The 27,968-nt window shown below is 45.4% G+C and overlaps 1 protein-coding gene across 2 annotated transcripts in view; it reads left to right on the forward strand.

The window, feature by feature from the left end:
• Positions 1-18,741: 18,741 nt before the first annotated feature.
• Tmem72 (transmembrane protein 72) overlaps positions 18,742-27,968 on the forward strand; it is a 31,764-nt gene continuing 22,537 nt past the window's right edge. For both annotated transcript variants that reach the window (XM_029478761.2, XM_021165696.3), the window contains exon 1: positions 18,742-19,121. Coding sequence is in view for 1 of the 2 variants with exons in the window: in XM_021165696.3 (XP_021021355.1) it covers positions 19,052-19,121 (70 nt within the window). In the remaining variant the exon portion in view is untranslated. The remainder of the gene's footprint in view (positions 19,122-27,968) is intronic.

Raw genomic sequence — 27,968 nt, forward strand, 5'->3', positions numbered from 1 at the left:
TTAAAAACACGATAGAGTTACTTGGGACTGGAAGAGCAATGACGGGGTAAACTTTCAGTCAGGAAGTAGAAGATTATTTCTTCCACATGGATTGTGGAGTTATATGGAGATAGTTTTCTAATAACTTTAATATTTAAACCCAATCTCTGCAGTTTAGGGCCCTACTTATGACATCCAACAGCATGATGTGAACGCTTATGTCCCTCCAAAAATAAGGTTGGAACTTAATTCTTAAGGCAATAGCATAAAGAAGGGGACCTTGGGGAGTGCTTAGATCATGACAGTGCCACCTACATAAATGAGGGTAGAAAGCTTATGGAAATATTTGTGGGACCTTGTTCGCACCTTTTGTTACCTTTACCATGAGAAGGCACAAGCTTCAGGCCTTCCTTCTGTTGGGTGAGGGTGAAGCTGAAAAGTATCATTTGGAAGCAGGCAGTAGGTCTTGCCAGACACTGAGTCTGACCACACCTTGATACTGTACTTTACAGCATGTGGGACTATGAAAAATAAAGTTCTGTTCTCTGTTAAATAGCCAGTCAAATACAGTTTGTTGTGGCAATAGGAATAGAGCAATTATCCACTTAGCATGACAATTATAGAAGGTTAGTCTCTGAACTGCTTGAAGAAGAGCCTATATGGGCAGGAGAAACATCCAGTGGCGGTTCCCGGGGTCAGGGAGGCCACTGTACATGAAGGAGCTTCTGGTTACAACTGTCCAGTACGCCGTCTATTCTTAGTCCAACAGAAAAACCAGGGGAGCTGAGTAGAACGGAAAACCTAAGCAAGTGTCCTGTGGATATTCTACATTTATTATGGGAGGTTAGACTTCCAAAAGAAATATAGGTGGGCTTACAAAAGATAAATGACTAAAAGCATTTAATCCAATGGTTTGATTTTGTAAATGCCATGGTTACAGATTAATTTATGCAACTTCTTCTAACCAGTATTCTCAGGACACTCATCACAAATCGAACTCTTGTTAACTTGGACCTGGTGAACAATAAGGACTAAGGTGTATTAAACATGGTCCCTACCCACCATGTGCTCAGAGAACAAAAGGAAAAGACATACAGAACCATTGAAGCTGTGTTTAGCTTCCTGTATCTAGAAATATTCGCATCTCTACTGCTACTGTCCTGAGGGTAGACAGTAGGCTATTGTGTAGTTTGTGTTCTATTGTTGTTCTAAACAGCATGACCAGAAGCAACTTGGGGAGGAAAGGGTTTATTTGAGTTATATATTCCAGTTACAGTTTATTATTGAGGGGAATCAGGGCAGGAATTCAAACAAGAGCTGAGGCAGGAGTTTTGGGGGCACCCAGCTTATTGGCTTGCTCTGTCTTATGTTGATATCTTTCTTGTATCTGGCAAGGCATGGCACCACCCACAGTGGACTGGGCCACCTACACCAATCAACATTCAAGGAAATGCCATACAGACTTGCCTACAGGCCAAATCTGGTAGATATTTCCTTCATTGAGGTTCCCTCCTCCCACGTAAATCTAGTTTGTACCAATTGACCAAAAATCAATCAATCAATAAATAAAACCTAACAAGCACACCTCCCATGAGGTAAATAATCACATGGCTATGGACAAGGTCCTCTGGTAACATGAAAGATGAAAAACATTGACTCTGGAGTAGCCTGAGAAGAGCTCAGAGGTGTGGGGCTGTCCAGCTAGTGGACAAAGACGCAAAATACAGAGGAAAGGGAAATGTCTGCCTTAAAGCAAAGAAACTGCGAAGTCTCCTAAGGGTCAGAACCCTCCGGAAAACTAAGAAGATGTGCTAAGGACTCAATCCCGGCCCCAATGTCAAGCCAAGTCACTAGCTTATACTGCCATCCTTAATCTTAAAACAAAACAAATCAAAATCCTGGTTTTTTTCCTCTATCAAGATACTCTGTTCCAATTTCAACTTGTGTCCTTGAAATGAATAACAAAGACAGTCAATTGATTACAAAAAAAAAATCTTTGGCAATAATCTTCGTATTGTCTACCATAAATCTTAGCAATTCCTCAGATTTCTCATGATGGAAAACCAAAGAATGGTTATTGAATGACATTTTATCAGGCTCCAGGAGCTCTCCAAGGCCATCTGTTCTCTGGATTTTTTAAGAGAAAAAGATGCTTGGATCCAAGACACAGTGTTGGATCAGGTGCTCTCAATTTCAACTCCATGGAGACCTATCTTCACCCTGACCTTGGAAGATGGTCTCTTGGGGATTCTCAGACTCTAGGTGTTCCCCTGGCTCGCTCGCTCTCTCTCTCTCTCTCTCTCTCTCTCTCTCTCTCTCTCTCTCTCTCTCTGTGTGTGTGTGTGTGTGTGTGTGTGTGTGTGTGTGTGTGTGTTTTCTGTCCTTCTCTAACTTCCCGGCCTCCTAGATGACAGCCTGCCCTGACGTACCAACTCAAGGCTTCTTTTCTTTGGGTGAGTTTGGGTTTTTTTTTCAGGTGGTCTTTTCCCGTTCCTGTTACCCAGCTCTGCAGGAACAGGGGCAGGAGAGATGCTGGGTCAGGCGGCACAGAACTCTGAGGGTATACATACACTGTGCTCCTCGTAGAAGCGTATTCATGCCAACACAGTGTGATGGAGAGGTGAATGAGAGATGAAGATGGACTAAAGATCCAGGGCACAACATCTTTTGGAGAAATAATTTCTGCCCAGATTCCCCTGCTGTCCCCATGGCAAGGGTTAAGGCAGGGTAACATTAAGATGCAGGTGAGATGCTGAGCAGAGTTCCAGCAAAGAACATCTCAAGAGGGTACCCAATGTTCCAACCACAGATGTTCGAGGGTCATTTGCCCTGGGTTGGACCTTAAAGGACCCTCACCTCTTTGTGAGATTTCCCACCCACCCTGAAGATAAGGAGCAGAAGGTCCTTATCAGCGCTGCTACTTGCCAGCTCAAAAGCTAGCTGGGTGAGGAAGGTCATTTTTTCTCATCCAGTGCAAGTATTTTGTGTGTGTCCTGCCTTAAGAATACTGTCATGAATGGGAGCACAAGTCTTCGCCCAGAGAAAACTGCATGTGCTGTTGGGAGCCGACTCCTAGCAGAAAGTGGCTATCATCTCTGCAGCCATCTCGGGCTATTTACTTACAGGTGGTACTTTTCCACCATGATGAGAGACTTGTTTTCCTAGCATGATGTTTTTGCAAGAAGTCCACCACAGCTGAACACACTCTAATAACATCTTGTTTTTCTCCTACACATTCTGGACTTGTGATTAAGTGTCTCCAGCTACACTCCCCAGCTTGTGCTTATATATCCATAGTTGCCTTCCAATAAACAAGACTTGAGACTTGATCAGATAGCCTGTCTTGACTGCATTCTTCATGTCTCTTACCCCTCAGTCCCCACTCTCTTTCTTGCAGACCCCACTGACTGACCCTTGGACCCGGTCAATGTGCCACTGGGAGACAAGTAATGGCAGACAAACAAAATACTTATGCATTTGCCACAAAGAAAGGAAATGGGGATAGTAGGCTAAGAGGGAGAGTCCCTGTGCCTTTATTAACTTTTCTCTAAAATGTAGCCAATGATATCACCAAGCATTATCTACCCAAAGATATCCTGGGGAAGCACAGATGGAGTGAGCTAGAGACTGCTTCATGGCGTGGTGGATGAGTCCATGCACTTTGACTTCTCTTGAAAATACTGGGGCGAAATAGCATAAGCTATGCTGTCTCAATCTCACAGTGAGTTAGCATTTTAACACATGCAGTGCCATGTTCACACTGGATGTTACAACACCCATTCCACCATTTTACCATTCCACCATTCCACCATTCCACCATTGCATTCCACCATACCACCATTCCACCATACCACCATTACACCATTATACCACCCATTCCCAGAACTCTGCTCTTAAAGAATCCCTGTGCCCACTAGACACAAGCCTGCCTTACAAATTTCCAGCAAACCCCACTTCACTTCCTGTCTCTGTGAATGTCCGTCTTTTACATTGGTTATGTACTATGCAGTATTTGGCCTTTCATGTCTACAGCATTTCACACTTAGTGTCTCCTGAGTGCAAAATTGCTAGGGGCCATGGTAATTCTATGGTTAGCTTTTGGGAAAACCACCATACTCTTTCATAGTGACTGTGCCATTTTTCATTCCCACCCACAAATGTACAAGAGCCCTGATTTCTCCATATCCCCACCCACGCGTGTTATTTCCCATGTTCCTGATAATGACTATACCAATGGCTGTGGAGTTGTCTTTTACATGTTTAATGCAATTGAAAACATTGCTAGGTTACATCTTACATATGTTTCCATTTAGTACCTACATGGCTGTGTTGGTTAGTTTTTTCTCAACTTGACACAAGCTAGAGTCCTCTGAAAGAGGGAACCTCAACAGCAACGACAAAAAAAAAAAAAAAAAAAAAAAAAAAGGTGTCTCCACCAGAGAGGCTTCCAGGCAAGTTTGTGAGGCTTTTCCTTGAATATTGATTGATGTGAGAAGGCCAGGCTCACTCTGGATAATGCCACCCTTGGAAAGGTAGTCCTGAAAAAAAAAAAAAAAAACAGGCTGAGCAAGGTTCCTCCACACCTCTGCTTCAGTTCCTGCCTTCGGGATCCTGGTTATGAGCCTGTCCTGACTTCCTTTAGTGATGATGGGCTGTGACATAAAAGTATAAGCCAAATAAACTCTCTTCCACCCAAGTTGCTTTTGGTCATAATATTTTAGCACAGCAATAAAAAACAATGAGAACAACTGTTCTGAGTCTTTGTCATACCTGAGACTTGTCATGGAGTAGAGAGGTTTATTTATCTCAAGATTCAGGTGGCTAAAAGGTCCAACATTACAAGCTTCATATTGTTGAGGGTTCCTGGCTATATCGGAGAGGCATCAATGGAAATAGCCACATTCAGGAGAGACAGGACCCTGAATTTTCATATCTCTTAAGAGAACATATTGATCTATTTAAGGTTTGTTAAGCCCCCATGAGCTAATTGCTTCCCAGTATTCCCCATGTAATAAAGTCCCCACCACCCCAATACCACCCTGAAGACTAAGCTTCTAGCACATGAACCTTCAGGGGCAAATTATATCCACCCACTTTCTGCATTGCCCATGTATAATACACATTTGTGTGCGGTGAACATTTCTGTACCATGCATCAGACATTGCAAAGTATAGTCTCAACAAATACATAGCTGTCTATATGTCTCCTTCCATAGAATCAGAGAACATGAGAGTCTGCCAGCCTGTCTACAAACCTTGCTCATTTGTCGCCATAGAAGCCCAACAGTGAATCCCAGAACTATGCCACACTAGCCTACCTATCTCAACCTGCTATACCCCATGCACCCCAGACCAGAAGACCCTACCAGAGCCAAGGAGGATAATAAGGCTAAGAATACCAGGCTCTGTAAAATATCCCTGACCAGACTCATATAGTCCCCCACATCTGATCTTCCACATAGTATAACCTCAAACAATAAATTACCTAACTCCTGGAGCAGGATACACTCAAAAGCATAATTTACAACGTGAAATCCAAGCAAGGGCCAAGCAGCGGTCAACACTGTGGACATAAATCCCAACTTGTTCTTATGTTGACATTCTACCATCTGAAAAGAATAAGCAAGGAGGTGTTTTCCTTGGTTAATGAGTTACATGCCAACAAATCTCAAAATATCATGAAGGAGGGCCCATAGGGACTTCAGTAAAGGTTCAGAAGGGACTCAGAGAAAGTTGCTAGGGCCTTGCTAATGCATTATTTGTCCTACCCAGTAAGTGTTCACCTTAATTTTATAATTGAGAGGGGCCAGGGCTGGTGGACACTTGTAAGCTCCACTGCACAGTGAGCCCAAGGCCCGTGGGTCTCATCTTTCCACACTGAGGACTGCACCTGCCCTTTCTCAAATGTGGGACTTTATTTTGAGATTTCAATCAACAAGTCTTCACAAACTGACATCTGAATCCCAGCTTATTTACTTGGCAGAAACAAAACATAAGTCTGCCAACACAGGGACTCATCTGTGCTACCCCTGCAGAAGAAATATGAACTACACCATCATGTCCCAGCAGTCTCAAAGTGGGAAACCAAACGTGGTGATCTCGATGGAAAGTCGGGCAGGATTAGCAAGGCGTGAGAAACTTCCCCTGAAGAGGTCCTCACAGCTGGAGCAAACAGCCCCTGCTCACCTGTGCACACACATATTCACACCTCAAGTCTGTTGCACATGGGAAACAGAATAGCTCCCCCCCAGGCCCCGGAGAAGGTTCATAGCCACACAAACAACATCCTATCTCCGCTCCATGAGTCTACTCTGTTCTACTCAAATCAGTCCCAGGAAGACTGGTGGTGAGACCCCATGATCTCAGAGGACCATGCTTATTACTCTAAGAAGCTGTGCCTCATAAGAGGAAGCTCATTGGGTAAACTCCCCCATCACCCCATAACAATCCCACTTAGACCACGTGCTCTCCCTTTGCCAAGCTGTGGGCTTCTAGAAGCAGTTCCACTTTCCATAGTTTCGTTACCCATACTTAACCACGGGCCAAAATAGTAAATGGAAATTTCCAGAAATTAGCAACTCCTGGCCAGTAAATCATGTGTTATTCTGAGTTATATCCTGAAGTCCTAGCCATCCTTATCAGAATGCTCATCCCTTTACCCTGTGTATCCACATCTATGCACTACTGTTCCAAGAGTCAGCAGCCATCTTAGGTATCAGGTTGACTGCCATGGTATTAGTATTTTTATTCAAGTAAGTTTCATTTTACCTATTAATATTTCTGAGCCATAAAGAATAATTGCCATGCTGGCTATTTTATTTTAGTATATTGTTATTAAATATTTTGTTTTAGTATTTATAAATTAAATGTTATATGTGTGTATGTATGTATGTGTATGTATGTATAGGAAAAATCATAACATGCATCGGGTTCTGTATTATCTATGTGGGGGGTCTTGACAGTCCTTACCCAATAGTAAGGGATGTACCCCAGTTTATCTGGAGGTAATAAAGAATTGTTTTGAGTCAATAACATAGATAAGCACTTATTCCCCAAGAATCTCAGGACTCTCCTGCAGGAAGTGAATTTGGACCTAGCTTCTTCCCCTAAGTGAGCAGGAGTCCCTGAGCCCTCCTCATTCTTTATCTGATACCAGAAGGAGATCACATTGTTCCCTGCCACTGAGGCACCAGCCAGGAGCCCTGAGGAATCTTGTATGGACAGAGCAGCAGTGAGAAGGACAAAGGCCCAGAGTCACCTGTCCCCAGGACAGTCACACTTCACTAGCCAACCCCACGCAGGCACGGTGCCCTGCTTTGCCTGCAGCAGTTGTATTTTATTTCACACAGTAGGACTACAGGGTATGAGCACTATGATGTCCCTTACCCTGAGAGGGTAGCTGCTCCTTATACTCTGACCAGGGAACAACAACAAAGCCCCATAAAATCCAGCAGAAAGACAGCACCTCTCAGCTCGTGTGCTAGCAGCGACCTAGACTAGGAGTCAACAGGGGGTCCTGTAAAGGGTAGAATGGGGATACACCTGTTTCTGTGGGTAGATGGGATTTCTCTCTACAAGGATTAGCAGCTAGGGAATCTCTCCTTTGTAGAGCCTGGAGAGGTAGAAGCCCCTCTGCTTACCTGGCCTGAACAACAAACACTCTAAAGCTGTATGACTTAAAACACAGCTGTAATCCGTGGTCTGTATACTCAGATTCTACATTTGTACATTAAACGGTATGCATCCCTTCAAAAGACTGGAGGCTGTGCTGGACACATAGACTTTCTTACTGTTACTCCCTGAATGATACAGTATACGACTTTATATCATTTGTGTATTGCAAATAGCTTACAAATGATATAAAGACTTGGAAGGATGTGCGTAGGTCAAAGTCAAGCACATCACCATGCTAGACAGGTACTTTAGCCTCCAGAGATGTGGAGAACATCAGAGAGTCTGACTTTTAGAGCCAATTCCCCAAGGATGCTAAGGGACAATTTCACTCTTAATTCTGTGGTTGATGATCTATGCTTTGCTGTGCGGTGATTCCTGCAATAGCTGCTGCTGAGTCAGCATAACTCAGGCCTAGAGAGTCCAGGATAAGCACACAGAAGGGCAAACTCATTGCTTTCTCTTATACTACAGTTTGTATATTAAATACCCATCCCACGCCCCACTCTGCAGGTTTGAAGGCTTGGTCCCTATGCTCTGTCACTATTGGAAAGTGGTGACACTCTTCAAAGGAGGGGACTAATGGGAGGAAGTTAGGTCATTTGGGGCTGTATCTTTAAAAGGGATCTTGAAACTGGACTCCTCCATTCTTCCACTTTCATTGTAGAGTAAACAGACTTCCTCCACCTTACACCTCTATCATGATGCTGCGTTGCTACAGGAGCAAAACAATGGGGCCAAGTGGTCACCGATTGAAATTTCTACAACTGAGAGCCAAAATAAACCTCTCTTCCTTTGAAGGTGGTTATCAGATATTTACTACAGTGATAGAAGGGTACTTCCTCAAGCAGCCTAGTCTGGATTTATTACAGTAGCTGCTGGGTGAGGTTTAAGAAGAAGAAAGTTCCAAGAATCTCCCGCCATTAGTTTACAGGAGAACAAGGGGCCACTCTTGCTAGACCAGAATATCCCTTACTATATTTTATGTTTTATCCTTATGCCATAGATAAATGTAGCTCTCACCCCCTCATCAAAGAAGCCTTTCTATGGGAATTAGAGACCATGCCACAAAGCAGAAATCAAAAGATCGTGAGGACCCAAGCCCCAGAGGATACATCTACAGCACAGCTTCTGTATCTAAGTCTCAGGGAGTATCGTGGAAGAAGGAGTAGAAAAATTCTAAGAGCCAAAGAACCAGGATGTCTGCTGTGAAATAGTCTCTCATAGAAATGGCTGCAGAAGCAAGATCAAGATCCAAACAACAGCAATCCAGACACGTTAATATAGGATGGGGGACTCTCATGGGGTTCCCTCCCTAGACAAAGAACCACAGGCAGCTAATGACTTCAGAGAGAGGAGAGTAAGCCTCCCCCGGGGGATGAGCACCTAACTGGATGTGCAACGGGTAGGGGCTGTCCATGGTGTGCTGCCTTGTCATGGACCCAAAAGCATTGATTTCAGCTACAGAATAAGGCCCCCAGAACTGTGAGCAAAACTAAAGGCTTTCTGAGTTAATTATATCAACTTCAGTATTATAGTGATAGAGGGCTGCTAACAAACCTACTCCTAATTAAAAAAAAAAAAAAAAAAAAAAAGCCATCTTTTAGACCCGCCAGAGACTAACAGCCCATCTGCCAAGACATTCTATTTCATCAGAAACCTGGAAGTAAGGACTTTCCCCTGGAGTGTTCTAAATGAAGCTACTGCTTCACTTCAAATGGCCATGTCATTTCTTTGCCTCCTTCCCAGGTCCAGTAATGAAGACCTTCTCCTCCTTCCTCCTCCTCCTTCTTTCCCTTCTCCTTCCCACCACCTCCTCCTCTTTGTGCTTGCCCAATTCCTAAATTGCTATTCATGCAGACCCTTCAATAGGTCAATCAGTGGTGTCTCAGTTGCCCTTTAAACAACTGAATCTGTATATCCTCTGGGTGCGACATGTACAGATCCAGCGGAGTGGAAAGAGAAAAAGACACTCGCTTTGAAATCTATTAAAATATTGAGTGCTGGACATTCACCTTGAGACAATCTCCAGGAAGGCAGAGCATACCCAACAGCTCAGTGGTTAGCGCAGTGTGCTTTCCTAGAAAACTCAAGACCCTGGGGCTTGGTCTCCAGCACCATAATAAAAATAAAATAGAAAACCAAAATCTTCGTGTGGGATGTAGTGGCACATGTCTATAATGCCAGCACGTGGGATTCTGACGCCAGGAGACCGCAAACGTGAAGCCAGCCTAGACTGCGCAGTAAATTCCTGATGAGCCTGGGCTATGTAATGAGGTTCTGTCTCAAACTAAATTAAATGTCCAGAGGCAAGATTAGCTACCCAGGCCACCTGTGGCATGGCTCTCGGGGATTAGACAGGGAAACCAATCCTTCTTTCTGCTTTTAATTGCTTGACACAATTCAGATCCCCAGGCAAGTATTGCCAAATACTGGAATTTAAAACTGACTGCACCAACTCTGTATGATGGGGACTTCACATAGCCACAAGAGAGAGCTTCTTATCCTATTTCCCTGGAGAATGTCAAGGCTGGCTTGGCCTCAGTAGAATCACCTGGGCACAGGGATGTACACTTCACACCTTCGTCCTCCCAACTCTGACGCATGGATCAGGAGAGATCTTCGGTTAACTCCCTTTTTTAATGTTTCCCAGCTGATTTTAATATGCAGTCTGGATTAGAGGCCATTGTTAGACGAGTTATTGGTAGTGTTGCCTTGACATTGAATGTACCCCAAAGTACCTAGAGAGGCTGAAAAACAGTCCTGAGGCTGGCCCCACCCCTGACACTGATTGAATTAGATGCTGGTGAGACCTAGACATCAGGGCATGTGAGAGGTGACCCAGGTGACTCCTAGCTGTGGGCAGGAATAAGATCCAATGTTTGGGGTGACATTTCAGGAAAGAGTGAGTATCTGGAAGGACAAAGGCCCTGAATGCCTGCTAGGACTGCTTAATTCCATGTGTGCTGTGCTCCACGGTCAAGACTTCTGTCCTGAGGAATGGACCCCATGGAAAGCGATCCTCAATTCTACCCTGAAGAAATCTACTACTTAATGCCCACTGCAACTGCCTTCAGTGCTTCCCCTTCATTCACACTTTACAGGGGCCCAGCCAGCTTTCCACGGGGCTGCCCAGCCAACTTTTCACGGGGTTAGCCACTAGAGACTTTTCCGTTCCTCTCTCTTGACTTTTTGGGTCCCGTTACCTTTCCAAGTATTATCAGGCTGATTTCTGAAGAAACTGAGTTTCTTGTTATATCTCTGGGGATATTAAGGACCCGGTGAATGAGCAAAAGTCAAAAAACTCAAGAGTCGCTTCTTCTGAGCGCAGCTGACTCTCATTCCACTGCAAAGCAAGGAGAGCACGAGTCAGCGTCTTAAGTGAGAACCATTGCCCAAACTCTCACCTGTCTTCCCCTTTTAGCCCCAAGAGTGATCTCTGTTCCCCGTTTCTTGAGGTCCCTGGTGCTGAGCCCCTTGGGATTTATCAGGATATAGCCCTCACAGCTCACAGGTTGTGTGAAGGAACCCTCCAGAGTGTTACTAGCCTGGCACCATTCTTCCATCCTCGCCAGCCAGGATTAATTACCCCACCATCTTTTGTGTCCCTGGAAGGCACCTCTCCTTCAACCCTCACACCCCTTTCCACGAGGGAGGAGACAACATGCTCACCCTGACCCAGCCACATTTATCTATAAGTCCCTATGTTTTCTTTTTTTTTTTAATTAGATATTTTCTTTATTTACATTTCAAATATTATTCCCTTCCCTGGTTTCCCCTCCAAATACCCCCATCCCCTCCCCTCTTCCCCTGCTCACCAACCCACCCACTCCCACTTCCTGGCCTAAATTTCCCTACTCTGGAGTATCGAGCCTTCACAGAACCAAGGACCTCTCCTCCCATTGATGACCGACTAGGCCATCCTCTGCTACATATGCAGCTAGAGCCATGGGTCCCAGAAATGTGGTTTAGTCCCTGGGACCTCTGGGCGGGGGGACTGGTTAGTTCATATTGTTGTTCCTCCTAGGGGGCTGTAAACCCCTTCAGCTCCTTGGATCCTTTTTCTAGCTCCTTTATTGGGGACCCTGTGCTCAGTCCAATGGGTGGCTGTGAGCATCCACCTCTGTATTTGTCAGGCACTGGCAGAGCCTTTCAGGAGACAGCTATATCAGGTTTCTGTCAGCAAGCACTTGTTGGCATCCACAATAGTGTCTAGGTTTGGTGATTGTATATGGGATGGATCCCCAGCTGGCCTATGTTTTCAAAATAAGCTTAATTTTGGCTTTGTTTTTAGTTATGCTGGTAAGTATTTCTTTTTTTCATATGTGGACAATGGTGGCTGAATGAACTGAAAGAAACATTTTAGCTCTTAGGCTGACTTCTTTCCAAAATTTGCTAATGGAAATCTCATTTCATTTTAGATACAACCTTAGAATTATTTTCAAGTTAATTTAAACCAAAATTTAAAAAAAAAATGAGACAAATCAGAATCATCACCAAGGAAACACTGGCATAGAGTGTCTGCCACACATTGTACCTTCACACCGGTCCTCAGTTCCAGGACTATTTACCTTCCTAGAGAGTCCTTCCAGGAGCTTCATGCAGCACCCTGGGTTTTTTCCTGAGTCATACTCCTGTGCCCCTCAAGTCTCTGATTAAGGAAAAGGTCCTTTCCTCATAGGATCCACAAAGGGACATCCTGTCCACAGTAACTTGCTATCTTTCACAGAAATATTGCTTCCTCCTCATCTTGGAGTCTGCCCCTGAGCACTGGGGATCTAACATCCTACATGCTACAACCCTGTGTATCTGTTTAGTCTCATTATGTCCTCCTGAAGTCCCAAGTTCAGACACCAGTTACCAAATGCCTACCTTTGTCCAGAGAGTCAGGCCTAGAGAATGTCGAAGTCTGCCATGGACACAGTTCAATCTGTGCCTTGACACCCTCCCTGAGTCTTCTCTGTCAAGATTATTTAATTGGAATATAGTATGTTGTGATAGAAACTTCAGCTTCACAAGAATCTGAAGGGCCCAGCTGTCCTCTGTAAACTCAGAACGACTGATATGCAAAAGACATGGTGGTCCACTCTCACATTGACAGCTAGCATCAACTGGAACATGACTAGACTACTGCACCATCAGTCTGCTGGAACCAGGGTGGTAAATAACTGTTCTATAGCTCCCTCTGGTCCCACTGAAGACAAGTACTTCATCACACATACAGACCCCACTCCATACAGACCAACACCAGGAGACATGTGGAGATAACAAAGCCCTGAGAGGCGAAAATGACTGGTGCTACAGATCTTGGGGCAGCCACATCCCATAACATTGGCCTTTCTTCTTTTCCTGGGAACACAAGTCTTATAGAGACTTTGGATTCAGCCTTTACTGTCTTGGCTAAGGTGGATTGAATCTACCTCAGAAAAAAAATGAGGTACAAAGGCATTCAGCCAGGAACTAGGCCATTTTTAGCTGTCCCAGCCCTGAACATATGGCCTAGCTTCTCTCTGTAAATTACTAAACTCATCCTAGAGACATAAATCACATGGGTCCTCAACTTTCCTTCTTTATGCCTGTATCCACCATCCCTGGGCCTAGGAATCCTGACAGCTGAGGCAGATGTCAACATTGAGGTAGGGAATTCCGATACCGTGAGAGGAGTGCTGGAGGCTGGAGGAGAAGCCACACAGCCATAAACCAGTGAGCAGAGAGGAGAGTCTAAACTGGATAACGGGTGCAACAGGAATTAGAAGAGTCTATTGAAGGAAAGATGTAATCAAAAGAACTTGAACAAGAGCAGGAAGCCATGTCTAAGGCTGAGAGCCCTTATGGTTGAAGTGGGCAAAGGATGAAGAGGTGGCCTAGACAGTTACAAAGGCCTGGGATTCTAGGCGAAGACATTCACACTTTATTCTGTAGGAAATGGGGACTCTTGGAAAGAGTTAAGGTCGGGGGTAATTTATGAATATCTACCATTTCCCAACATAACCTGAGGTAGCAGATGCTATAGAGGAGCATCACCAGAGGCTAAAGACCCTTGGGAGACAGGATCAACAAACTGCAAGAAATAGGACGGGATGATGGGCGCTGCAACAGGAGAAGGTGGCCAGCAAGGAATTAATACAGAAGTGACAGAACCGGGGAAGACAGAAAGCTGTGGTCCTCTCCCGAGTTTCCATCCTTCTGACTGGAGTAGTAATAAGGCTGGCATCTAGGATATAACAGAAAGAAAATAGAAAGGGACTGAGAGGAATAGATGAGTTTGCTTGGGACATACTGACTGTCACACAGGAGTAACCAAAAGACAGGAGAAATTTTAGGGCTGTAAGAAGAGAGAGGTGAAATCTGAGGCTTCGGCTGGGAATTATCTTCATATTTGTAATGTTCAAGCTGTGGAAAAGGAAAACCGCCATGGTGGAGAAGAGAGAAGGGGGGATTACCGGGTGTATTAGTTGCCAGTTGCTGTGTAACAGATCACCCTAACGCCTAGAAATTAGAACAATAAACATTTACTATCTCACAATTTCTGTGGATTGGGTATGTTGGAGAGCGAGGAGCCTGGCTGGCCCATGCTCACAGTCTCTGGAGAGGTGGCAGTTGGCAGGGGTTGTATTCATCTGAGATTTATCAAGGGCCACGGTCACGTTTGAACTCATTCGGGCAGCTGCTGTGGACAAGAGGCTTCAGATTTTCACACCGATCACTACTTCTGGCTTCCTTCCGAGAGGATAGCCCCTCCTTCTGCCTCTAGGGCAGTGATTGTCAACCTGTGGGCTGTGACCCCTTTTGGAGGGTCACATATCAGATATTTAGATTACAATTCATAACAGTAGCAAAATTGTAGTTATGCAGCAGCAATGAAAATAATTTTGTGTTTGGGGTCACCACAACATGAGGAACTGTATTAGAGGATTGCAGCATTGGGAAGAGTGAAACCACTGCTTCAGGGCTTCTCAAAGCAGCACTGATGTGAGTGGCTCAGCACGCCTGCATTCCAGGGAGTCAGTGCTACAAGTATATGTAATCTCATGGTGGGGGAGGGGAGAGAGAGAGAGAGAGAACAGTTCTAGCTATGGATTACATCTCAACAGCTAACTACTGCATCCCAATCTTCTTTCTGTCATATGGGTCGCACAGCACAACCATAGCAGAGTGTAAGAGAGGGAGGGGACCATAGAAGGAAATTTGGAGATAGCCAACAACAGAGCATGGGACCCGGACACAACAAAAGGGGACTCCATAATGAACAGCAAATGTTCAGATAAGACCAAATACAAAACACAAAAGGACAGTGTGATGGAGGCGATTTTCCAGAAAGAAGGGGAGATTCCATATGCTAATAAGCCTAAAAGGGGGAGGAGCCAAATGAACACGTGATTCAGCTACTGGGCTTGCGCTGCATTCCCACTTTCTTCTACTGACATCCAGCTGAGGATCCCGGTTTTACCCGAGGAAGGATATGAAATATCAAGGAGTTATCTGCATCAGCCTAGACACCACCACCCCCGGGACATCTCTGGGTTTGAGTTATGCCCGAGACCTTCCCACCGCTTTCCCAAGGCTTCCTCAAGCCCAGTGGCTAATGATTAGCACATACATTTCATCTTCTCCTCACTCCTCAAGATCCCCAGAGCCACTCCGAACATCTGGAAATTCTGTGCCCCTGTCAGTGATGTGCAATTTATGTCCATCCCATATGGCTGGGATGTCTGAAAATCACCCCCGTATAATAACAAACAGAAGCCCCAGACAAAGCCATGAGGGAACCCCATGGGCACTACTCCTGTGGACCACCTCCAGAGAAGATGCGCATCCCCACTGAATCAAACTCCAACTCCTTAATTCTAGGAGCAGAGAAGCTCCCGTGATGCTGATCTCAGACAAAATCTTTCGGAGTCATCTCCACTGTTCTGTGAAGAGTTCCCTCTCGCAAGGCAGTTCCATGATAAAGCATCTATAAATCTAACGCTGAGAACGCAGCTGAAGGCCTGAGCCAGAGGCCTGACCAGACTCAGTGTCACCTTGTCTCCTTCCTTTGTGATCTGAGGGTAAGAATGGGGTTTTGTATGTATGCAGCACTGACTCTCAGGAACGCAGGCACATTATGTAAGCATCAGCTCTCACAATGAGAACAAACATTGCTGCTACTTTCACCAGCCTTGGAGCCAGGACAGGTTTTTGCCAAGTGCTTAGATTACAGCGAGAATAATTTTAAGATCTATAACCATCATGGCTCAACTTCACCACACTGCTTTTCTTCCTGGCCTGGGAGCCAGGGGCCATTGACAGACCAGGAGAGTGAAGTTAGACGTAAGACAGAAAGCCCCAGATCTCTTCCTTGGTGTATACCAGGGGCCTTGAAAAAAAAAAAGTGTCTTATGGAAGTCCTCACAGGATTCACCTGTGAGGAAGCAGGTGAACAGTTCCTTAGAATCACAGATTTCTCACTCTGAGTAATCCAGAGATTTCAAATTGTCCACACATCCTTACCCCAGGATTCATGTGGGCTTCAGGCCATTCATCACTTCCCACAATGCCTTCCTACCCCTGGGTGATCAGTTGCTAAAACATATTTCACTGCTCAAAGCTCATGGCTCTCCAGTTCAATGTCCACCCATTGTACTTCACGGGACAAAATCATTGGACTTTTTTTGTTTTTACATGCTATCACGGTCCTGAGCAGTGGGGTCCCTACCTGGCATACTCTACATGACTCCCTGCTGTAATAAGACCCTCTGTCACCTGAAGGACTTTCCCAGGCTCTACATGGGTGCCGAATCCCTCTCCACTTCAGGTTTGCTGCCTTTCTTCTGTCCCTCCCTCCTCTGCCCTTTGATAGCCAGTGGAAAGTGAAACTCCGGGGCCTTCCGCTAAGTGCTGTTTTCTGCTGGGCACATTAGTGAGGCCAGGTCAGATGTGCATGTCCAGGGCCTCACTTCCTTCTCCAAGTCCTATTTTAGGGCCTAGCCACTGCTTCCCAGAAGTCTTTTCTCTAGACTGTAAGATATCTGGGGAACTTTGCCAAGACAGACTTCTCTCTGTCCCTTGGGACTCTACAAATGGGGTTAATGGTCCTTTGCCCACTCTGTGGTTTCTTCTAAAGGGGCTCACACTGGGATTCCTCTTCCATCTGCTTCTGAAATGGACTCTGCCTTCTTCACCTCATCAGCTCAATGCCATTTTCCAGATCTCTGTAAAGGGCATCTCGGTGAAACAGGGCACCCCTGGGTTTTGAGGAATGCCCTAACTTTTTAATCTTTAGTTCTTAGTTCTCTACCTGTCCCACTGTGAGCTTAGAGCACAGAGAAAATCCTGATTAGGAAAGGAGCTAGGAATTGAGCCTATTCAGACACAACCCATTCTGTCAGGCAACGTACATGCTGCTGTGACCTGAGTCCTGCTGTGACCCCTGGAAACCTCCTGTGACGATATGACAAAGCACATCTGGAAGGTTTAGCAGCCCCCAAAGTCATCACATAGCTGCTGTTGTCTCATGAGACAGACCCCACCCAGCCACTCCTCATCCGGACTACGAGATCCATAGAGGCATAGCTCCCCCTGTCCTTGAGCCCCTTGTTAGAAATAATAAGGACTTCCCCAAAATCCCAGAAGCATGTGCCACAAATTAGGCTTTTGGCCCAAAATTGGGTCACCTGCTCATTCCCAAAGATTTGACTGGGGAGGGGAAGCCATGGCCATGTCTTCTAGAGTCCATGTCTTCTGAGCATTTGAGCATGGGGGTATGAGACACAAAGAAAAGAAGCCACTGTGGTTCAGGAAAGGCGTGTGACAGTTATGGTGTGATGGGGTCTCCCCAGTCTACTCAGAGAAAGGCTACTCAGTCTTCCCAAAGAAGGCTGTAAGCCACAGAGCTATTGTGGCCCAGGACCCAGCTCCTTCCTCAGATCAACTCAGCGTCTACCATAGGAACACTCTAGCATGCATTTAGCACAGCGGGTGCTGGCTGCCCAGACGTGCGGCATTTCAGGAAGGTTAAAGTAGATAAAACTCAGGTAATAGATAAGTAGCCTGATAATACACAGTCTGTTCAGTGAAGAAGTAAATAAACGAAGTCATACTCCACAAGGGCTCCGCACGCTCCTCTGTGTGTGTGTGTGTGCTGCTCGAGATGAGACCTAGGGTCTCACACATGATAAGCACTGAACGATACATTTCTAGACATCATTTTAAGTATCATATGAGCACAGAGGTTCATACAAGAGAGGGTGGGTTATGGAATACAAATCAATTGTCAAGCCATAATAATCTTCATAGTAAAATATGACCATTCATTAACAGCAAAGAAAGATACAGTATTAGGTGGAGGTTTCTGCTGTTATTAGGGTTGGCCAGTTTGCCCGTTCATTTGGTTGTTGTCTTTCATCCCACATGAGCAGACTAGGAAGAGATTTCAGAAAATATCTGGTAGGAAAACCAAAACACAGTACTGTTTAATCCAGCTGTAACGGAAACGCCCACCTAGGGCCGGCCTCAGAGGCTGAGCGTGTCACAGGGTTCTTGGGCACTTTTCTGTTTTGAGAACACCGGTTCAGTTACATTTCTTCTGTACTTTCTGCCACAGTTACTGAGGCTCCCAGACACCTCTGGGTTTCCCCAAGGTCACCCAGTTAATTGTTCACACAGCAGGCAACGTGATTTCTCATATCTCATATCCCCGATGCCTGTAAGGAATAGAGGAGGGTCTCCACGTGCTGCCGTCTGAACCAAGAAGGTCAGAGTTCAAATCTACCGGATTCGGAAATCTTTTCAGTCCACCTATACACAGAAGAAAAGAGCTTGGAACTCATTTACAAAGTGGCTCCCAGTGGAGATTTAGAAACACATTTGTTCTGTCTCCATCTCTACTCTTTTTCCCCAGCCCAGATCTGCGTGTGCCCCATCTCCTCTTGGACCCCCAGCAGGTGTGAGGTGCGGGGGGGGGGGTGACTTTCTTGGCACAGCCTCCTAGAGAAGGGCTTGGCCTCTAGCTCTCCTGTTCCCTCCTCCCAGACAGAAACAGCTAATTGCCAACTCCAGGCTGCCTCCTGCCCAACCCTAATCGGTATGATCTCAGGCAGCTGCACCGGAGTCGGAGCCGGAGCCGGAGCCGCTCCAGGCTAGGCCAGGGCTGCATGGAGCAAGGAGAGCATTCTCCCAAGATAATGATTAAACTGTGCAGCACTTGGCATGGGCTGCTAAGCTAGGGAGGGGAGCCCTATTCACACCTCAGCCAGACAGCGGAGGCCAGAGCTAGTTCAGGGAGGCTGAGCCCAGAAGCCCAGGGGGCCCCCCAGCCAGCCCCCGCAGCCTCCTGCTTGTGAGGAGCTTCCAGAGCATCTCAGATACAGAGGCATCTTTGCAGCCTGCCCTTCTGGGACTCTGTTCACGCCCCTGGCACCATGAAGCTCCAGGTATTCTGGACTGGACTGGAGTATACCTGCCGGCTCTTGGGCATCGCCACGGCTGCAGGTAAGATCCTACCCCTCATCTACCACCTCCTTGCTCAGAGGCCCTATGGGGAAGGCTACTAGAGAAATGGCTTCTAGCCAGGGGACGGTGGGCACATCTGGTCACATCTGCCCTTCAGTTTCTCTTTTGAGTTCCTCAGAAACCCTAAACTTTGGGAAAATGGCAGGTATGGAGTGAGCCTTAGGCAGATAGAGAAGAGTGAGCCTTGGATCTGGTGCCCATACTCAGTGGCATCCCACCCCCACAAGACCTTTAAGAACCTTCAGCATCCCAATCACTGAAATGAGCTGACAGGTGTGCCCCTTGCCCTCAGAGGGTTGTGAGGAGAGCTTGTTGAGCTGGGGACTAGAGGTGAAGGTATACAAGGCTGGAAAAAAATGTGAGAATTGTAGCATTGTGTAGCTAATTAGAATGCTCAGCTATTCGCCTTGCTTTGTGCGACAATAGTCCTATCTTCTGCAGAGAGAATCCCATTGACAGGGCAACTCTATCCTCAGGAGACCTGATAGGTAGAAAGATGCCAAGCTTCCACGGTGCCCTCCCCACACCCTTCTGGAAAAATGCATTGTTGAAAAGCAGCCTCTTTGGTATGAGCCATCTACAGGAGCATAGCATGAGGCTTAGAGGACCAGAAATCACCTGAGCAGCTCAGCTGACTGGAATTTCAGATAGTTAGCAAAGAATTGACCCTCACCCTGAACCCCACCGATGCAGAAGGGGCAGAGCCTATACTGAGGGACTGGATAGCAATGTTCTGAGCTCTTAGCTCTGTACACCAAATCCCTTGGGGAAATAAAAAAAAATACACACTAAATCCTTCTTTGCATCTGGACAAAAGCTTTCTCAAGAGTCTCTCCCAACTGAGAGGCTTCTCTCCAGTTCAAACCAAAGCAATGGGACCCAAGCCTCAGGCTTCTCATGCTTGTACAACCTTGGTCCAACTCTGTGGAGCCCTGAAGCTGTGTTTCCTGACCTCTGTAATGGATGGATCTGGCAGACTCAGTGCTTGGCAAAACAACATGTGAATGGTGGTTCTTGGTAGATGCCCTTGTGATAAATCCACGGTCAGTGGGGATCCAGATCATTTCTGGGGTGCTAGGATGAGTTCATAGTCAACCAGCTGTTAGGCTCTTCTGGCACTGTGGCTACGAATCAGAGCAGACAAGGTCAAATTCCAGCCCTCCTGCTATGAGATGGAGAAAATGAATTCAGATTAGAGTTGTGACCTTGCCAAGGTCACACAAGGGGTTGGAGTAGCAGTATCCTGGAACCTTGGTTCCTGGATTTTCCCAGCAGTTTTCCCTGCATCCCTAGACTAATGGAAAGGCCAGCTCTGGCTTCCTTCAAGAGCCCAATGCGTTTACATGTAGGCAATGATCACAAGGCCCCCAAGGTGACCCTAAATATATCTCCATTATGAGAGTGTGAGTTACTGTTGACCACTGCTGGTCCAAGTCTACTGAGTTCCTTCTTCGCAATGAGTTTTAAATGCATACATTGTACCCTTCGGGCTACCAGGAACCTTACAACTAGAACTCAGCCATACTCCATTCACCCTGGGCAACTACCTCCCTCCTGCCAGGAAGCTGCTTAAGGTGCACACATCTAGCTTTCTAATGGATTAGTGGGTCTACCTTATCCCGACCTAAGGACTGCCTTTCATTCCGCACCCCTGCGCCCATGTGCACACCAAGGCCTATTGCACATCTTAACCAGAGCCTTCATCTCTGCTAAGAAGCTGCTGTTAATACTGAAGATGAGCCTCCCCCTGCTTGGCTGTGATACAAGATCCAAGCTAAAAATAGACCACAGATGCTTTCTAAAGGCCAAGCTTTCAAAGAATATCCCTTGGGCTCTCCAGAGTGCTGGGGCAAGTGGGAAGCCAGAGAGGGGCTCCAGTGCTCTCCAGTGCTCTCCAGTGCTCTCCAGTGCTCTCCAGTGCTCTCCGGTGCTCTCCAGTGCTCTCCGGTGCTCTCCGGTGCTCTCCGGTGCTCTCCGGTGCTCTCCAGTGCTCTCCGGTGCTCTCCAGTGCTCTCCGGTGCTCTCCAGTGCTCTCCGGTGCTCTCCAGTGCTCTCCGGTGCTCTCCGGTGCTCTCCGGTGCTCTCCGGTGCTCTCCAGTTCAGATCTCGGGTTTCTCTCGACATCACCGGCCTTTGGGCCTCTGTCCTTGTTCCCTTAAGCATCTTTTGTTGAAATCCTCTGTTGCAAAGTCTGGGACCCATGATAGGAGCATTGCTACTACAAAGGAAATGAGCCTTGAAACTGAGACTGGTACTTTGCAGAAACCCAGGGTAGTGGGGCATATGAGGTACCCCTTGTACATAGACAGCAGAATTGTCTCAATGCTAGGCAGGGATGTGAACAAGGGCTCCCAGAGTGGCACCTGCAGGGAATGTGCAGCTCCTGGGAGGTGGTAGCCTCTGCCCCAGAAACTTCTTTTGTGGACCCTGGAAACAGGCTCAGGGCTGTCAGTCTCAGGTGCTCTCAATTCACAACAGGTTCCTATGCCTGTGGCTGCAGTAGGGCCTGCAGAGAAGGCTGCTCACTACGCTGTTTCCTCCCATCTAACTCCATTCGTGTAGTGTCTCGGTCAGCGTTTCTATTCCTGCACAGGCATCACGACCAAGAAGCAAGCTGGGAAGGACAGAATTTATTCAACTTACACTTCCACATTGCTGTTCATCACCAAAGGAAGTCAGGACTGGAACTCAAGCAGGTCAGGAAGCAGGAGCTGATGCAGAAGCCATGGAGGGATGTTACTTACTGGCTTGCTTCCCCTGGCTTGCTCAGCTTACTTTCCTATAGAATCCAGGACTACCAGCCCAGGGATGGCACTGCCCACAATGGTCTCTCCCACCCTTGATCACTAATTGAGAAAATGCCTTACAGCTGGATCTCATGGAGGCATTTCCTCAAGGGAGGCTTCTCTGTGATAACTCCAACTTGTGTCCAGTTGACACAAAACCAGCTAGGACATGAAGCCTCGTGGGTTTGCTGCCTTACACAGAGCTCAGGCCCTATATTCTAAATCAATGGCTCTCAATCTGTGGGTTGAGACCCCTTTAGGATCAAATAATCCTTTCACAGAGTTGGCCTAAGAACATTGGAAATATTTACAATTCATATAAGTCACAAAATTACAGTTAGGAAGTAGCAACAAATAAAAGGTTATGATTGAGGGTCAACACAATATAATAACAACAGCATACTTCAGTATTACTGTCTTTCTTGCACAAGACAGTGTAATCGTCTTGCCTGAAGACTGTAGTGCTGAATTTAATAGAGAAACTAAGGCTTTACTATCCACACTGTAGCCCCACACAGTAATAATGCAGGGCATCCTAAGGACTGGACATAGCAGAATAACCGAAGGAATGAGATGATGCCCAAGCAGTTCTGTTGTGGGCAACTTGCCTGTCAAGCTAGTGTCCTGTTTCTCCTAAGTCAAGTGCTTGGAGTCAATCTGGGATCACTTAAGGCTTGTTTTGTTTGTTTGTCTGTTTGTTTGTTTTGTTACATCTCATCAACCTGCTCTCTATTTAATACACATTGCCACATGCTAAATAGTGGCATTCCCTACCCCATACCCCTCACACACTAAGGACTTACAAACATAGATCCAGGAGTTCTCACTTCTTGACTGGTACAACAAATGTGTGGTCTCACCTCAGCCTTGGTCAAAGCCTTCAAAAAAAATGCTTTCTAAGTAACTGTCTAGGTTATTTCTTTTGTTCTAATTTTGTGTATTCATTTAATTTTATTATATGAACATTTTGCCTTGCATGAATGTCTGTATACCACATGTGTGCCTGGTCCCTGTGGAGTTCAGAAAAGGGTATTGAATCCACAGAACAGGAATTACAGGAGGCTATGAGCTACGATGTAGGTACTGGGAATCCAAGCCAGGTTCTCTGCTAGAGCTGCCAGTGTTTTTAACCTCTGAGCCTCCCAGTCTCCACTGTATGCTAATTTCAACCACTCTTTAATGCAGATTTGCATGACTACCTCTCGCCATTGAAGAAATCATGTACTCTCACATGTCTGCAGGGGATTTTTGTCCCTGTGAGGTTTCAAAGTGTTTCCAGTCTTGTTTTGTTTTGTTTTGTTTTCTGGTCTGATAAATATTCTCCCTGCATCTTTTCCTCCCTCCTGCATCACATCAGGTTGGGTCAAGCATTTCTTTCTTTATTCTTTATATCTGTGTCTTCCATTTTAGGTTTAGAACTGGAATGCAGAAAGCTAATTATGGTTCATTTCCTCTGCAGAAGTTCTGTGTTTCCATCTTGTGCAATATGCACCCATATATTAAGAAGCCAAGACCACAGGCTTCTGCACATCATCTGACCAAGTAGTAAACGCATTCCACCACCTCGAGCTTCTGTGACCTGTGCTGCCCCTATACTGCCCCTTCCCACATAAACTACTTAAGCTTCAGTTTCCTGTCGACAGAACAGGGACAACCATTGGCTTTACCCTGAGACTTCAGGGAGCCAATGACTCAAAATGAAAACTGCAGTCATGGTTTCTAGTTCAGAGCAGGCTAATCGCAGAAGCCTGTTCAGTATCAAGGTCTGTGAGACATGAACAGTTAGCCCCTCTTGAAGGATGAGGAGGGATCAGAGGAATGAGAGAGGGGCAACAAGTGGCCTGGGAGATTAGGATGGGGGGATGGGGGTGGGGGACTTTAAAAGGCCAGATCCAGTTGTACGAGTCCCATCACTTTCAAGCTGGGGTGGAGGTGGCTGCAGCAGCAGTGGGGATTTTAAGACAGGGTCTCACTTGGTAGTCCAGGATGTTGTGGAACTTTCTATGTAGTCTGAGCTGGACTTGAATGTCTGGCAATCACCTGACTCAGTCCACTGCGTGCTGGGATTACAGATGTGACCAACTCCCCTCCTCCCCCCGAACATATATTTATATATATAAAATCATTGTACAAAATGATAGTTTCATTATAACATTTTATGCATGCATATACATTATACACACACATATATGTATATGTACAATATATACTGTGTATGTACAATATATACATATACATATATATGCATATATTGTCCATATCCATCTGCCCATTAATCTGTCTTGTCTCCCGCTCTCTGTCCTCACTGGACTCTTACCACAATCTTGTGTGTATGTGTGTTGTGTGTGTGTGTGTGTTTCCCACATAAAAGACAACATATTTTTCTCTTTAAGCCTGGCTTATTTAACTTAACATTATAGTCTCCAAAAAAATGACACAATGCTTCCTTAAAGTTGAATAGAAGCCCATCGTGGATATGTACCAAACTTTCTTTGTTCATCTATGTATGGACACATAGGCTGATTTCTTTTTTTTTTTTTTTTTTTTTTTTTCGAGACAGGGTTTCTCTTTATAGCTCTGGCTGCCCTGGAGCTCACTTTGTAGACCAGGCTGGCCTCAAACTCAGAAATCCACCTGCCTGCCTCTGCCTCCTGAGTGCTGGGATTAAAGGCATGCGTCTGTGAGTAGTTCAGTAACGGGCATACGTGGACAGGTTCCTCCATGATCTGTTTACTCCCGTCTCCTTGCAGGTAGATTCAGTAATGTATCTGAATAGGTCGTGTGGTGTTGTCTGTGGGGTTTCAGGGGACCTCCACACAAATCTCCATAGTGGCTCTACTGCTGAGCCTCCCTCTGGCAGGGCGGAAGCATTTCTCTCTCCCCACATCCTCAGCAGTGTTACCTGCTTCCTTGATGAAAGTCATTCTCTCTGGGGTGAGATAGAGTCTTAATGGGGTTGGCATTCACATCTCCTGTGCTGGCAGTTCTTTCCGTTGTCTGAACAAAACAGGTGTGCATCTGCATAGCAACACCCAAGGTTTCAGGGAGCGTAGGCATCCTTGTTACCGGCAAGGTGGAGGTCGGATGAAGAAGCGTGGCATCTATGCTGTGGAATCACACACATTGTTCTCTAGCATCAAGAAAACTGCCATTCGGAACAGCAAATATACACATGGATTTTGAACGCTGATAAGAAGCATATATATTCCTAGCTAAGAGCAAGAAAAAGATGTTTTCTGAGCCTGCCCAAGGAAGATGCTGTTCTAGTGGGAGATATTTTCCCTGATACAACATCTCACACAGCAGTCTCATCTCCAAACACTGATAAATCAGCCCAGATTGTTTCCCAGGAGAATTCTACCAACATTTAATGAAGACATAATATAATTCTATGTAAACAACTACAGAAATTTGAAAGTAGGGAGTGATTTCCAACTTCTTACATAGAATCAGTATTTACGTATGTGACAACTGATCATAATTGTCAACTTGACACGCTGGGAAGAGGGAACCTCAGCTGAAGAAATGCCTCCATCAGATTGGCCTGCAGACATGTCTGTGGGGACAATCTCTTAATTGTTGATGGAATTAGGAGGACTCAGACTATTGAGGGTTGTGCAGCATGCAGGCCTGGGCTGTGTAAGAAACACAGCTGAGCATGAGCCAAAGAGAGAGCCAATAAACAGCCTTACCCTATGGTTCCTGCTTTACTCCCTGCCTCAGTTTCCCTCAGTGATGCTACACAAACTGAAATACAAAACAAACGCTTTCTTTCTCTTAAGTTGCTTTTGAGACTTGTTTTAAAAAACAGCAACAGAAAGCAAGCTAGAACAACATAGACAACAACATTAGACAGAGATGCTATAAGAAAACCAGAGACAAATTCCCTGATCAAGTAAATATGTACATGAGAAGGATAATATATCATAAGCAAGTGAAATTTGCAGCAGAAATTTACTGCAAGTTGTTTTAAACTTTAAATCATCTGTTTATAAATGAGCATCTGTTGTATGTGCCCCTCCTGTTAATTCTTATGATTTTTTATGGTTATTAGATCTTTGAGAATTTCATCAGTGTTTTGGTCATTTTCATCTCTCCAACCCTAACTCTTCTCAGATCTACTGCCCCTGCCCTGTCACATACAACTTGTATTTCCCTCCCCCTACCTCCGCCACTAAGGCCAATTTGTAATCCATAATTATTCATGAACCTGTGGCCTTTCATTAGAGCAGTGTTGATTTTTCAGTGGCTACACTTTTAGAGAAAACTGGCCCTTCCTCTCCCAGAAACTAAGAACATCATCAAGAAGTCCTAGGCTAGGTCTGGACCTTCATGCCCACCTTCCCTCTCTGTGCTGGGATTTGGGCAGGTTTAAGCTCGCACATGTCTAATACACGATGTGGCAACTGCTGTGGAATTATTTGTGCAACTACTCTGCTGTGTTCAGAAGATACTGGTTGGGCGGGAAGTGGGAATAAATAAATAAATTAAACTGGTTCCTTATGGTCATCCAGCGTCTCTGGCTCTTGTCCTCTCTGACAGTTCTTCCACTATGATCCTGGAGCCTTTAGAGGAGGGGTTGTCGTATGTATGATACATTGAGAGATGGACATTCTGGAGTCTATTATTCCCTGCCCTTTGAAAGTAGTGGGTCTCGGTGTTGATCATCATCAATTGCAAGCAGAAGGTGCCCTGATGAGGACTGAAATATTTTTTTAATCTATGGGAATAATAAGAATAATAAGCCATTAGAAATTGCTTTAATGCTTTGTCTGTTTATCAAAATAATACTTGTGGATTCTTCTCTAGGGTCTATGATCTCTCGAGCTGTAGGTTCTTGGCCTGATGGTGGAGCCAGCTATGGGTTTCACATTGTGTAGTAGACCTTTAATCAAATCAAAAGGTGGTTGGTTACTCCTGGCCACTATTAGACCACTAAGCGTGTTGTAGCAGGCCTGCTGTTATTGTAATCCACAGGGACCACACCTACGTAAGACTGGTGTGTACTTTTCTCCTTTAGTATCATGCATACTATGAAAAGTACCCAGTAGGGATGAGGCTCCCAGATGAGCACCACCTTGGTTTGTTCATATTAGCTATGACTCATGTATGTGGTCTCTTCAACAATAGGGTCTTGTTATCAAGTTTTGGGTTTCAAGAGGTAACCAAGAGCACTGGCAATAGCCTGTACTGTTTGGAGGCTTATAGAACCTCAGTGGCCAACAACTGCAAAAGGGATAGATAGATAGATAGATAGATAGATAGATAGATAGATAGACAGACAGATAAAAAAGCACTGGGCTTTCATTCATTAGTCTCTCTTATGTAGTAGGGACATTAATTAACCATAGAGGATAACTCCACTTTGACTTTTTATGTATATATATATACTTCAGAAGGTATATATATATATATATATATATACTTTGAAGTAGGTTTCCAGATGACTTTTTAAGTCTTTAGAGTTCTTTATCTTTTCTATTTTCTCCTCTGATGGTCCCTCCCCACCACAGTTTCTCCCTTCGTTCCTTTTTATCCCTTTATATCAGTATATCTATCTCCTCTTCCCTGAAAGCCACTCCCACTCCCCGTGGGTCCTTAGTGATTCCCTGACCCCTGTGTGTATTCCAAATGAAGCACACATATCTAAAGAGTCAAAGCTAACATCAGTGCCTGAGAGAAACATACATTTGTCTTTCAGGGCCTGGATCACCTCCCTCAAAATTACTCTTTCCAGCTTTCTCCATGCCTGTGGATTTCATAGTTTTATTTTAAGAGTTGGGTAATATTCCATTTCTCAAGTACACCACGCTTCAACTATCTCGCTGTCAGTTGAATGTATATGCTCTTTCTATTTTCTGACCATCATGACTGGAGCAGCAATGAGCAAAGGTGATCAAACATAGTGGGATATCAAGTGCTTTGGGTATAGCCCAAAAGTTATACTGCTGACTCCTGTGGTAGATCTATTTTTAGCTTCTTGATAAGTCTCCACATTGATTCCCGTGGTGGCTGCACCAGAATGCGCTCCCAGCAGCCG

This window comes from Mus caroli, unplaced genomic scaffold, assembly GCF_978045245.1.
Source record: "Mus caroli unplaced genomic scaffold, Mus_caroli_1 scaffold_7, whole genome shotgun sequence".
Taxonomy (NCBI): Eukaryota; Metazoa; Chordata; class Mammalia; order Rodentia; family Muridae; genus Mus; species Mus caroli.